This window comes from Phocoena sinus, chromosome 15 (genome assembly GCF_008692025.1).
Source record: "Phocoena sinus isolate mPhoSin1 chromosome 15, mPhoSin1.pri, whole genome shotgun sequence".
Lineage (NCBI taxonomy): Eukaryota > Metazoa > Chordata > Mammalia > Artiodactyla > Phocoenidae > Phocoena > Phocoena sinus.
Window position 1 is genome coordinate 28980875 of NC_045777.1, and position 14241 is coordinate 28995115.

Sequence of the window (14241 nt, forward strand, 5' to 3'; positions counted from 1 at the left end):
TCTGGAGCCTGTGCTCCGCAACGGGAGAGGCCACAACAGTGAGAGGCCCGCGTACCGTAAAAAAAAAAAAAAAGAAAAGCATGACATTATTTCCTAAACCCTACGATCCAGGAAGTTGTTCATCTTGAAAAAAAAATCATAAACTCAAACTCTACATGTTTTTTCTTATCTCCCCTCTTCTCCCCAAGCTGGTTTTGCACAAACAGCATGACCTTCCACTGGGTGACAAGTATGTGATTAGTGAAACGCTTACAGGTACTACAGGAAGGACCTGTAATGAGGTGGGTGCCTCACCCACCTTATTAGAACTCTCACTGGGGTGTGTAGGAGAAGCTTCTATAAATGGCAAGATGATCCCAGCAGCCAGTCTCCCCACACCATCTGTGCCATTCCCAGACGAACCCAGAGAGGAAGCAGAGGAAGGGGAAACATGTCTGGTGAGTACATGGAATCTTCTCTGCCAGCCCTCGCTGGACGCCCATGCTTCTGGGCCGACTGAGAGGCACGAGTGTCCAGCTCGGGACAGCTGCCTTGGGAACTCTGAAGGCTAGACCTTGATATTTTAGGGTTCTCTTTCTCAGTGGCTGCCTATTCCCTCTAGCATGGTCCCGGAGATAGAGCGTGTTTGGGATGGAGTCCTGAATAATGAACAGGATCTTCAGCGCAGCTGGAGGTCACGTCCCCTTAGACAGACAGACAAGCTTTGCCTTTTCAAGCCAGCTGGTACCTGCTTTCTGTGTTTCTCAGTGCGGTTTTACCAGCTGTCAGTCACTCTGGCAAAGAAAAGTGCGTCTCAGGGCTACAAGGGAGGGAGGGAGTGACAGCATGTGAGTTGATTTAAAAGAAACCATCGGCAGTGCCGGAATTCTCCTAAGTAAACTACACATCCGGAAGCACCAGCAAGCTCTTTAAAAGTGACTTGGTGAGCTGGAACTGCCAGGAGCAGAAGGGAGCAGGTGTGCCGAGGACAGTTCCTACCGCCGGCCCCTGGGAAGGGGGTGAAAAATCACTGCTGGGGAGCTCAGGTTCTCTGGCTCTGCGGTCACTTTGAGGACCGGGCTCGGCTTTGACGGCGCCCCTGCTAAGCAGCAGGCTAATTATTGCCTGTCATGGGTGCTCTGCCCAGTGGTTTGGCAGCTACACCAAATCCAAACAAGGCAAGAGTCAAACCGGTAAAATACTGTGAATGGTGGTTAGGTCTGCAGGAAGGTTTGCCCAAGAAACCGCTGAGCATGATGCAAACGGGCAATGCTGGTTCCTTCAGAAGTCACAAAGACCAGGACAGGGTGAGAGCAAAAAGGACCATTCGCTTATCCCCAGCTTCCTCCCGTGAGCATGCAGCAGTGCTGGGTTGCTAAGAAGGGGAGCTTTGGATCCTGTAGACTTTAGCAAGAGGGGATGCCAGCTGTCAGCCAGGCCATCTCCCTCCCTCTGGAGGAGATGGTGGCCCAGGAAGGTACAGACACTTACCGGGGTCCCACAGAAAGCTGATAGCAGGGCCCAGACTCGGTTCTAGTAGCGCCCTTTCCACTGTGTCCTACTATCAGAGCCGAGCTTATCCATGAGTGCGGGTGACATCTGCGACACAGGAAAGCAGTACTGAACCTGGTTCCTCATCTGAGCCTGAGCCTCTGCTGCCGCTGAGCCTCAGGCTCTCGATTCAAGACAAAGGGCTTAAAATGGATAGACTTCCAGGCTCCTTCCAGTACTGACAGCTCTCTCACCATGAAAGGGCACCCGGGACAGAGAGCAATGGGCCCCAGCAGAGGCTCACCCTCTGGGGGCGTGTGCACCCGCAGCAGCCTGCCCGCCGGGAGACCTGCATGACATCCTGAGGGGCCCAGCGTGTCAGCGCCTGTGACTCGTGGAATTGAGCTCTTAAGGCTCAACTTCTGGATCCACCAGATGTTCTAAGGTCACAGTGAAATGTGGACGATGGTCAGTTCAGAGAAAATCAAATTTTTAAAAAGATAGACAGGGAAACACCTTCACTCCTTTGAAGCTCTCACACCTGAGTTCCTGGCCCGTCCTGGTCAGTCAGCCAAGCAGGTTTCAGAAAATGGTTCCTGAATGAACGTGTTCGCTTACTGGACACCCAGGGAAAGAGCCACGAGGTGCAGTGGAGCACAGAGATCATGAGCTGCGGTCTCTGCCCTCGTGGAGCTTGAAGTGGATTGTCATTAGGCTGTGTTACAAATCCAAGCAAGAGCCAGGGGGCCCAGAGGAGGAGGGGATTAATCTTGGCCATGGTTTGGGATAAGAAAGACCCTGGGACCCAGGTGGCACTTGGTATGGACGATGAGTTGGACTCAGTCAGAAGTAGTTTTGTGGGGGCTTCCCTGGTGGTGCAGTGCTTAAGAATCCGCCTGCCAATGCAGGGGACACGGCTTCAATCCCTGGTCTGGGAAGATCCCACATGCCGCGGAGCAACTAAGCCTGTGTGACAAAACTACTGAGCCTGTGCTCTAGAGCCCACGAGCCACAACTACTGGGCCCACGTGACACAACTACTGAAGCCCGCGTACTTAGAGCCTGTGCTCCGCAACAAGAGAAGCCACCTCAATGAGAAGCCCACACACCGCAACGAAGAGTAGCCCGCGCTCGCCACAACGAGAGAAAGCCCGCGCGCAGCAATGAAGACCAAACGCAGCCAAAAAAACAAATCAATTAATTATTTTTTAAAAAGTAGTTTTGTGGAATGAGGAGTGTTCTGGGGAGAGGGAACAGGAAAAGAAACGTGGGTGGTTGGGCACGTGTGACCCAGGGGACTATCGGGGTCGCAGCGTGCTGGTCTGAGAGGGCTGCGTCTAGCTCCCAAGTTAAGGTTCGTGTTGGAATCCGGGGTGTGCGGTTACTCCGCCTCCCGGAGTGGGGGATGATGTGGTGGAGGAAGGCCTGGCAGCCTTCTGCACAGAGTGGTTGGGCACCATCTGCCTGCCAGGCACCGAGGCCAGAGCCCCACGCCAGACAGGAATGCAGGCTGTGGACACAGACGCTGGGCCCGGTGTGGAGGGGAAGCATTGTTCCCCATCCTTGAAGCCACTCGGAGGCCCTGGGTCAGAGGCAGGATCCCCAAGGTTCAAACCTGGATGCAGACCTCTGCCTGCAGGAGGCCAGAACCTCTGTGTTGGGGACTGACGCCCTGTCCCGCTGGGATGGTGCGCTTTCCCGCCAGCCGCTTTGCTGGGCAGAGCACTGGGTTCAGGACTTACACTCTCTGGCCTCAAGCCCCAGTCTGCAGAGGACCCGTGCCGTTCTGGGCTGTGGGTCTACACAGAAACCCTTTCCTGGGAGCTGGGATGCCAGAGGCTCTTTCCCCATTTCCAAGCCTCTGCGCTGTGTCCGTGCTGCTCTGTTCACCTCAGATAACTTCTCGGCTTAGCCTCCATCCTGCTGGGCTGCGCTCCACAGATGGAGCAATGGTTCCTTCCCCAGGGCCCACATGTTGGCCTGGGGTGTGAGCTGAAGTGAGGAAATGCTTTCCCCTATTGCTGAAGTAAGGAACAGGGCCTCAGGTCTCTGGTAGGGGCTGAGGGGGATTCCGAAGGAGTCTGCACTCATCTCTCTCAGCCTGTTTTCCTCCTTTGTAAACAGGAGATGGTGACTGCCCCATCTGCCTCCCTCCCAGAGCAGCTGTGTGGCTCAGGGGAAAGAATTCACTGAAAGGAGCTTTGATTAGTGTAAACGCTATGTAGGCCTAAGGCAGTGATTCTCAGTCCTGGCTCTGGCTCCGAATTAGAATCACCAGGAGAGTTTAAGGAAAAAAATCAACGCTGTCCCTAACGCAGAGATCGACATCCTGATTTCATGGGTCAGTGGTGGAGCTTAGGCTAATATGAATTCTCCAAATGATCCTTGTACTCAGTGAGGGTCTAAGAGATCCTAAACTCTCTCTGGAAGTGAAGGGGGCCCAGAATCCTTCTTCCTTCCTCTCCTCTCATGCTGACCATATAATATCGAGGCGGGGAGGAAGCTGTGGGTGGCCCTTTCTCTCTGACAGCTTCCTGGAACTGTGCCCAGGTCATGCCACCACCACGACCTCAGCTGGCTGCAGGGTGGCAGCGTGGAAATTGCGTGTGGTCAGGCCGCACCAGCTCCCAGTCTGGGCTCAGGCCAGGCTCTGCCTGAGCAAGTGATATTTGGCAAGTGACATCACCTGACTGGACTTCCAAATCACTCAGCTGTGAAATGAGAATGACAACATAGAAGGGTTTGTAACTATGAAAGGACACATGCTCACACATGCTTAGCGGTGTCTGCACATCTGAGGCCCTCAATGGCAGCCCATGAGAAAGCTCAAACCCTCCTCTATCCTGTGTTGCTGGTGCCATTATGTGTGGGATCCTAAGGCATTTGTATCCCCCTGCCAGAGGGCCAGGCCCTAGTGATGGGCACACGTGGGATCCCAACAAAAACCGTACAAGGGAGGAGGTTTGGTTTCACTGTCCCCTTCTACAGAGATGCTGAGACCTTACTCAAGGCTGCTCAGACCATCCGTTCAGGGCTCAGTCATCCCGGGATCCTCAGCAGCCCCTCATTCAGCCACCCAGGGAACCCCCATTTCCCCACGACCTGGGTGCCAAGAAATTGTACCACCCATGCTGCACAGGAATTGAAAATGTCTGAATGTGGGGGAAAGATGAAGGGAAGCAGCACAGGCTAGAGAGAGAGAAAGAAGAGAGTGGCAAGGGCTGGAGCAAGTGGGGGTCCTGCCAGGAGCTGGAAACATCCCGGTGCCTGGAGCTGAGGGGGGCATTGGGAATGACTCACAGCCCACCAGTGACCAAGATCTAAGACCTGGTTTCTGAGCCAAGCTCTGCCTCTAAACTACCCTGTGACCTCAGCAGATGGCTTCCCCTTCCAATGCCTCAGCTTTCTTACCTGTCATATGGGAATATTGGATCACATCACTGTTTTTCAAGCTGCCAGTTGTCACCCATTAGCAAGTTGTGAAATCAGTTTAGTGGATTGTGATCAGCAAATTAAAAAAGAAAAAGAGAAACTATCAGTGCATTGTACACAGTAAGGGTTAGTATTTTTTTGTGAAACTTTACGTCAATCATAGACCCATGTGTGTGAGCAGTGTACAAAATGTATTTCTGTATTAATGAAGTCTCTAACAAAAAGCTTGAAGACACTTGGCTAGATGACTTTTAATATATCTCTCAGCCCTAATTAACTCTAGAAATCTGTAAGATTAAAAAAAATCTTAGTCTAGAGAAGAGACCTAGGGAATAGGGTCTGGGCAGGTGGGGAAGATGCAGCCCCTAGAGTATCATTATGTGATGGGCACCTGCCAGCAGCTCTCTGTGGTCCTCCCGGAAACAGCAAGTGAAAACCCCAGTCCCACACCTGCAACCAAGTCATCCTCCCCACCTGCTGCAGGTGACTCGATTACAGAGCCCAGCTGATAAGGATGGAGACGGTTGCCTAGTGAGCCTGCTTTCACAATCTGGAATCTGTTCTGTGCTTCTCGTGTTACCCCTGCCAAAGGTGGACCACAGAAGAAGGGGAGGTTACATTATCAGGTATATGTAATTAGGTTTAGCTGAGAATGACAGTGAACCCCAAATAACAATGGCTTAGAGAAATAAACAAGACAGAAGTTTACTTCTTCCTTACACAATAGGCCTGGATGTAGGCCGTTCTGGTGGAGAGGACAGCTGCACAATCCCCAGGGGCCTGGGCTCTGTGCAGTTCCCCACTCTGATGTCCTGAGGGCATGCGTGGTCTAGAGTTGAGTCTACATCACACCCACACCCCGGGCAGTAGGTGGAAGAAGATGGAAGTGAGCAGGCTAAGGGCACTTGCCAACTTTTGAAAAAGAGGTTTCCTCAGAAGGATTGAAAACAGGTATTCAAACAAATACTTGCAAATGAATGTTCATAGCAGCACTATTTACAAGAGCCCAAAGGTAGAAACAACCCAAATATCCCTCAACTGATGAATGGATGAACAAAATACAGTATATAAACATAGTGGAATATTATTCAGCCATAAAGAAGGAATGAGCTACTGATAAATGTTACCACATGGATGAACCTTGAAAACCTTATGCTAAGTGAAAAACCAGACTCAAAGACTACATACATGTGTGACTCGATTGATATGAAATGACCAAAACAGGCAAATCCAGGGGAACAGAAAGTAGATTAATGGTTGCCAGGGGCTGCAGTTAGCGGGGAATGGGGCGTGACTGCAGATGAGTGGGGGATATATTTGGGGTTGATGAAAAAGTTCTGAAACTAGATAGTGGTGATGGTTGTACAACATTGTGAATGTACTAAATGCCACCAAATTGTATGCTTTAAATGGTTAAAACAGTGAATTTCACCTCAATCTAAGAAAAAGAGGTTTCCTAGAAGTTAATACACATCACTATACCTACAAGTCATTGCCCAGAACTCATTCACATGACCCCAGCTGCAGGGGAGCCTGGCCATTAACATGGAAGATTTTATTACCAAGAAAGAAGGAGCAAGTGAATACTGGGATAGACTTTTTTTTTTTTTTGCGGTACGCGGGCCTCTCACTGTTGTGGCCTCTCCCGTTGCGGAGCACAGGCTCCGTACGCGCAGGCTCAGCGGCCATGGCTCACGGGCGCAGCTGCTCCGCGGCACATGGGATCTTCCTGGACCTGGACACAAACCCGTGTCCCCTGCATCAGCAGGCGGACTCTCAACCACTGCAACACCAGGGAAGCCCTGAGATAGACATTTGTCCGTTGCTACCACATTAGTGTTGCTGGTGGCACTGATATTCTCAGGATAAAAAAATTGGGGAAATTGCCCCCAGCCTGACGGTAGAGTTAAGCAGTGACTCAAGGAGGCGGTGTGGGATTGTGAGACGGGCCCTGGATGAGAGTTCAGAAACATCCCACTGTGGGCAAACCACCTCCTGGGCCTCCACGTCCTCACAGCCAGAGTAAGGGTGTGGGGAGATGCTCGGTCTCCAAGGCTTCTCCCTCTGATGTTTTTGAGAGTCTGTGTTGATGAGTCAATTGTAAGGGCGAAGCCACTCTCCTTTCATCCCTGCCCTTCATCCAGGCAGGTGTAAAAAACAGCTCTGAGGCTCACAAACATCCATGAAGTTGTAAACTCAAGAAGAAACGTGGATGGTTGCGCACCTCCCCTACCCCCTGCCCTATCCTTTCTAGAACACTCTGGCTGTGATTAGTGCTATGCCAAGGGGTGGTGGGTGGGAGAACAAAGGCCCTGGATAATCCACAGACAGGATCATCAGATCCTTGATGTGGGGCTGGCAGAAACAATCCTAGGGCTCACACGTGGGGCGGTGACCGAGGGAGGCAGGAACCACCTGGGGGCTTTGGGTGCACTCAGCATGCTGTCCCCCTTGGGATTCAGGGATGCTCCTCTTCTACTCACCTCCCATGAAGAATGCCCTTTGGAACACATTTCCCCTTCCAGGTGCTCACTCTCTCCTCCGTGTCAGGATGCAAATGCCAGAAGGGAGGACAATGCACAGTGAGGGCTTCTCACCATCTGGGTCCCCCTCCCAGGTGGAGAACAGGGGACCATGGCAACAGGGAGGGTCAGTAAGACCTGGGTTCAGAATCCTGTCTCTGCCAATCATTAGGTATATGACCTCGAATAAGGTATCAGTTTCTTTCTTTTTTTTTTTTAGTTGAAGTATACTTGATCTACGATGTTCTGTTAGTTTCAGGCATACAGCAAAGTGATTCGGTTATACATATATATATATTCTTTTCCATTATAGGTTATTACAAGATATTGAATATAGTTCCCTGTGCTATACCGTAGGACCTTGTTGTTTATCTATTTTATATATAGTAGTGTGTATCTGCTAATCCCCCCCTCAGTTTGCAATTTCTGTAAGATTTCATCGATGACAGGTGTAAGGTGCTCTGTGTACTGTTCTGGGGTTTTTTTTTTAGCAATACAAAAGGTAAATATTTATTCAGAACAAAACTTTAAACAATCGATTTTACATTCTAAGCCACGAGGAAATCACAAAACATAAAGGAAAGACAAAAACTAAAAGAAAAGCAGTGTACTGTCTTTTCTACTTGAACTTGATAACACTTAGTAGACCCAATGCCCTCTAGCTTGGCCTATTTCCCAAGTACTTTTCAGAGTTAACAGCTCCCTTGGAATTCCGTCTTTCTCCGGAGAGTCCGGAGGTTGCAGATGAGCTCCAGTCGGCTGCTTCTCTGGGGACGCTAGCTATTGAGGCTAAGATGCAAACGCAAACCTTTACTCAGGAGCACCTCTATTTCTCACTGACGGCAATGAACGGGGAAGGGGAAGGCCACAAAGGAGCAGGGCCACTTTAATCCAGATATGGTACCCCAGGGGGCAATGAGTACACCCTGGATTATGTTCCTTTGTCCCTTCCGTATCTCCCAAGTATTCTGAAGCTCCTGCCAAATCTTCTCCTTCCTTCCCCAGATGATTTCTTAGCATTCCCCTGGGCTCATTATTCTGGAAAGAGCAGACTTTCTGGGCCCTCAAGTGTTGAGGAAAATGTTGTGAGGTGTGAGAGGTAGTGGAATGAGCACCGGGCTTGGGGTCAGGGAACTCTACTCTAGGCTAGCTCTGGCAACGGACAGCTATGTGATTTTTGACCCAGTCATTTAACCTCTCTGGTCCTGTTTCATCTGTTGGAAAACCAGTGGATTGGTCTAGACCAATTTTTAGGTCCTTTCCAGCAGGAAAATTCCAGATTCGATTCCATGATTCTGTGAAGAATGGCTTCTGAGCCACTGAAAGTGCTGTCACAAAGTCCATGCATTTTAATGCCATAAGGGAGGCCCTTGACCACCATTCAGATCCTATTGACTCAGGTTACATACACTTCTAACAACACTGGTTTCACAAATTCTCAGACCACGGAGATTAGAAGCAGCAAATTAAAAGGGGACGGGATGAGCTTCAAAAGATAGACACCCTGACAGAAGCCAGGGTCAACAATGTTCTCAATTCAACAAACATTGATCTTCAAAAATGATAAAAAATGGTTAAAAAAAAAAGGTTTGGCACTTAAGAGGGGTAAGCTGGCTGTGTGTTCACCCTGGCAGGCAGGCGGGTGTTCAGTGCCTGGCCACGCCGGTTAGCTGAGCTGCCACGGAATTGTGAACCACTTTGGGACGCGGGGCAAAAGCGTGTCCTCGTTTGCCACAAAGGTTACACACGATGCCCTTCCGGCAGTAAGGGCTCAGGTGCCCCTCCTCCCCGCACCCGAAGGGGTGCTCTGTGTACTGTTAAGAGCAGTTGACACATAGGAGACTGATGACAACTGTGTCATGCTCTTCCTCACCCTCCAGCTCAGAGAAGCTCTGCATGTCCCACGAGCACCCCATGAAGGAGCAAGACTCCTTCATGCCGGGGCTTATGCTGGGAAAGGCAGAGATGACCATCTCAGTCACCCCAGGGCTTCACCTAGTCCGCACAAAGTGCCCTTCGTCTCCTTTCGGTGTTTCTGCAGCCAAGGCACCCTGGAGCTCAGTCTTCTTCATCATTTTCCCTGCAGACAAGCCACTGCGTTCTGGCATGAAAGGGAGACATTGCTACTATTTTTCTGATAGTTAGAATTGTTTTATTTTTCAGGACTTAAGCAAGCCTTTGTAAACTGGCTGTGTGTACTTTTGCATGTTGATTCATCTTTTTGTCATATAGCAAACAGTGCATAACCCTTGGCACAGCAAAGAAGGAGGTGGGCCTGTTGGAGGGAAGGCAGAAGCTGGCTATAGATGGGAGTCGCTGCCACCCCTCTTTCCTCACCCCTGTGCTTGACTGAGGGCTGTCTGGGGACATAATTGCTGCTCTCAAAGAGTCCATGGTCAAGAATAATAAGCTTCTCCTGGGGAGAAGGCACATATCCTTTAGGGTTTGGGAGCGGGGAAGAATCTCCAGGGAGGCTTGTGTGACCTCAGACCACACATTTCTAAGAGCTCTTCTTTTTTTCTAAAATGAGACAATGAGTGAAGCTCTACCGAATCCCACGCACAGAAGGCAGTGAGCACAGCTCGTAAGAGGCAGGGGTTTAAAAGGTGGGGACGTTGCCCTAAAGAGTCCTAGCTTTTAGCAAACCAGCTCTCTGCAAGTCATGTAGAGCTTGATGTTTGCCAGAGGGTGCCTGAGATCTGAGCTGTTGGCATCTTCTGTCCCACCTTCTCTCCTTTTGCCTTGCCCTTCATTCAATAGATATTTTTGATTGCATGAATGTTTTAGTTTCCCTGAGTAAAAAAAACTTAATTTATTTTTTCTATAACCATTTGTTCAATGAATGAATGAACAAGTGGGCATTTGAATGAATGAATCTTTAGTACTCCAAGTGGAGGTGAGATCACCTCCTGAGCCCTGCTTCAGCAGCAGCCTTTGGCTCATCACCCGAGTTTGCGTCCCACTAAAGAGAGTGTCTCTTACGAGCCTCTGCCCATCTCCGGAGTTGCTTGGATGGGAGCCCCCAGCCCCAGGCCCGCCCTGGAGCTACGCCCTCCCTGCCTCCCCTTTCTCCTCTGTGCAAAGCCTCTGCTCTAGCCAAATGAGACACCTGCTCTCCTGGGCCTTGGGCCTCTCTGCCTGTTGTCTGGAACGCACCTGACAAAATTCTCTCTTCCTTCAAGGCCCAGCATTTTCAATGAATTTTTTCTGATCCCTATAACTGAAAGTGATTCTTACCTACATCTCCTAGACACCTTTTTGGGGGGAGATTGGATTTACCTCATTCCACCATTCATTCTGACATGTTGTCTTATGCACTCCTGAAGCTCTTTGAGGATTCAAACTACTTTTCATACATTTTCACACCCCCAACATTGTGCTTTACATAGTGTTCTATAAATAATATGTATTCTCTATATGTTTATTGAACAAACACCCCATATACACCTTTCCTTATAGACTAAATTTAGAGCTCTAGTCATGAGGGTCATTGCATGACATTAGTTTTATGTTTGTTTGCTCATTTATTCCCTCGGTTGTTTGTCTAACTGTCCTAATACAGTCAAGCAATGTGCTAGGCATCAGAATATAAAGTTCCAGAAGGCACATTCTGATGAACACAGACAGACACCTATAAACAAGAGCTGTGCCTGGTGCTGGGATGGGCTACTCCACTCCCATCATAGCCATGGCCACATCATAAAGACAGAGACCACTTTCATTTGCAGAAGAATGGGTGGTGAACGTCTCAAATGTAACTCAAAGGAATTAAATATCTCAAAAGGTTTAAATTGGCTAAACTCCTTATATCTCCTGGAATCTTTCTTCTCTGAAACCCTTCTCAGCTTAGCTCCCTCACCTCCACAATCACCTGAGAAGTTTGGGGGTGGATTTTGAGGTGTTAGTCCTCAGGGTCTTATCCAGGGATCTCACGGCCATAGACCACTCTTGCCAGTGAGCATTTGAAAGACCTTCCAGGCCAGTGATTGCCCAATCTCCAGCCTCGAAATGCTTGTCAGGGTTACACAGTCCTCCTCAGCATCAGATGCTCAGGCCAACACCGAGGTGTTGCACATATAAAGTACAGATGACACAGCTAAATGTTTGCTGGGTGTTGGAGTGATAGAAGACACCTGGTATCTGGGAAGACACAAAGGAAAAAGCAAGGAAGCCAAACCAGGGTGGTGGATTCGAGAGAAGTAGCCTCCTCCCAGTTCTACGTGAGCCCCCATCCACAAAGGAAGGAGGATAAAGTGGACAGAATTGGTTACTCATTTCTCCTGGCCAGTTGGGTGAAGCTACTTCTTTGAGAGCTGAGTGACAGTTGGCCAGGTGGAGGGGGAAGTGGGACTAGTGTGTGCAGAGCTTCAGCAGCCTGAAAAGGCAGATGGGAATAGGTTGTAAAGTGCTTGCTATGCTTGCATTTTCATGTGATTCTTCCTAGAATATTCTTCCCCAGCGAGCCCTGTCCAAAAGCAGTCTCTTTGGTAACTTACACTTTTCCCCCCACACCACCATCCCTTGCCTCTGAGGATCTCAAGTCTTCTTTTCTGTCTCACGGCTTTAGGACTCCAGAGTGTCGACTGGCAGATGAGCCTCAATGAGCAGGCACATCACACAGACAAGTTCTCCAGCCAGGAGCTTATCGTGCGGAGAGGCCAACTCTTCTACATGTCATTGACCGTACACCGATGTCTCGACTATAACAGAAGTGCGACATTCACAGCTTCCACAGGTACCTGCTCCCTGCTCTCCCAGCCAACACACATCTGAGTAGACCTTGGGGCTGTGCATCCAAGGGATGGTGGTGGTGGTGGCCCCGGGCTTTAGCCCAGCTCTACCATTGACTTAGTGTGACCTTGAGCAAGTTTCTGCCTGTCTCTGAGTCTGAGGGTCACAGTCTTCACATCAAGAGGGATTTGGCCCACGTGGTCTCTCCAGCTGCTTCCAGCGCCATAACACAATGCTTCATTGTATGATGTCTCCCAAAGGGTCCCGGCAGTTATATTGGAATCTGTTTTCTCCTCACAGTCTGGCCAACACTACTTGGTTTCCATTGTCCTATGCCTTCTTTTACAGGGCCTTACCCCTCAGAGTCGGCCAAGACAAAGGCTGTGTTTCCACTCTCCAACAGGATAAGTGGCACTGGCTGGGGTGCACAACTTCTGTGCGACGACAACAATGTTCTGAGCATCTCCATCCTCAGTCCTGCCAATGCACCCATAGGAAGATACACGCTGAGCATTGAGATCTCCTCTGAGGGCAATGACTCCACTACGAAACTTGGAACATTCATACTGCTCTTTAACCCCTGGTTGCAAGGTAGGCACCTAGCCACCCACACTCCCAGCCATCAGCTAAGTGATGCCCATGGAAAGGAGACGGGAGGGATGATTTTCATGGGCTCAGGTTTGATTAGGGAAAGTTTCTGGAATATGGAAACAGCACAGAAGCTAGAAGTCAGAAACCAGGGGTTTGAGTCCAGCTCTGCCACTTAACCAGCTTTGTGTGTCTGGCAGTCACTCTACCCTTCTAAGCATCAAATTCCTCACCATTAAGTGGACATCCTGCTATTTCTGGAGCTATTGCAGGGATCTCATGGGCTTTTGAAAACTGTATAGTACGGTGTAATGACCACAGCACAATTCTGCAGTGTGGAGATAGCTTGTGCCTGAAGAAGCAAGTGTTTCATTCCCAAGGGTCTCATTTTCAGATTCTCAGGTCATCCCAGCTTCTTTTTCAAGTTCATAGTTCCCATAATATGAGGTGGAAGCATTATAGCCCAAGGCTTCACTCCTCAGTGGTGGTTGGGTGAAGGGTTGCAGGTGGGGCTTGCTCCAGCCCCCAGGAGGATACTCAAGACTGAGAGGACGACTGGTCTCTATAGTCCTCTCTATAACCCCTAATATCTGCTTTTTGTGTCAAACAGCCGATAGTGTCTTTATGAGTAACCATGATGAGAGAGAGGAGTATGTTCAGGAAGATGCTGGCGTCATCTTCATGGGAAGAACAAATTACATTAGCGCGATTGGCTGGAACTATGGACAGGTAAAAAGATCATAAAGCCTGGTGGTAATGTCCCTATTATACCCAAGAAGCTCAGCCGCTGGCCCCACAAATAGGTGGAAGTTCCCAAATCTGTCCATTCCCCTGCCTTCTCTTCATTCATCCATTCAGAAGGCATTTACTGATGACCTAAGATGTGCCAGGCCCCAAGCTGCACACTACGGATACAGGAGATGGATAAGACAGATTTCCTGTCTTTGAGGAGGTCACAATCTAGTGGGCAAAACAGACACATAACTAAATTGATGCAATGAAGTGTTATTGGTACCATGATGCACAAATGAGGATAAGGCCCAGTAGAGACACTTGGGACAATAATGTAGTTTCTGTTCTTCATTCTAGGTAAGAATGTGAGGAATCTTCCTTGGTGTGTGCATTCGACCTTTCAAAGGTCCTTCATTAGTATGACATCTGAGTCCACAGAGTTCCCAGGTTTGCTCAGCCTAAAAAACATCCAGGGATTCCCTCCACCTTTTCTTTTCTCCAGTAGACAAATGAAGACATTACAATGAAGTGCCTTGGGTGGGGTACCTTGCATGTCCAGCAGGGGGTGGACAGGTGCATTCTCTGCCATGTCCAGACCCCATTCTGTAGTCAACCAGAACACATCTGCCGTATATTTTATATGTTGAGTTTTATATGTTGGGTTCTGTGTTAAATTTCATTCAAAAAGAAAGTGGGATGGGGTGGGTAAGGGCATAAGGTGCACCCGGGGATGGAAGGGAAGATATTTTTGAAGGGCGAGATCTGG

The 14241-nt window shown here is 49.4% G+C and overlaps 1 protein-coding gene across 1 annotated transcript in view; it reads left to right on the forward strand.

The window, feature by feature from the left end:
* Window positions 1-378: 378 nt before the first annotated feature.
* The window catches only part of TGM3 (transglutaminase 3), a 51800-nt gene continuing 37937 nt past the window's right edge, over window positions 379-14241 (forward strand). The window contains exons 1-4 of the mRNA XM_032605813.1: window positions 379-437; window positions 11992-12159; window positions 12504-12746; window positions 13354-13472. Coding sequence (XP_032461704.1) covers window positions 431-437; window positions 11992-12159; window positions 12504-12746; window positions 13354-13472 — 537 coding nt within the window. The 5' untranslated portion in view covers window positions 379-430. The remainder of the gene's footprint in view (window positions 438-11991; window positions 12160-12503; window positions 12747-13353; window positions 13473-14241) is intronic.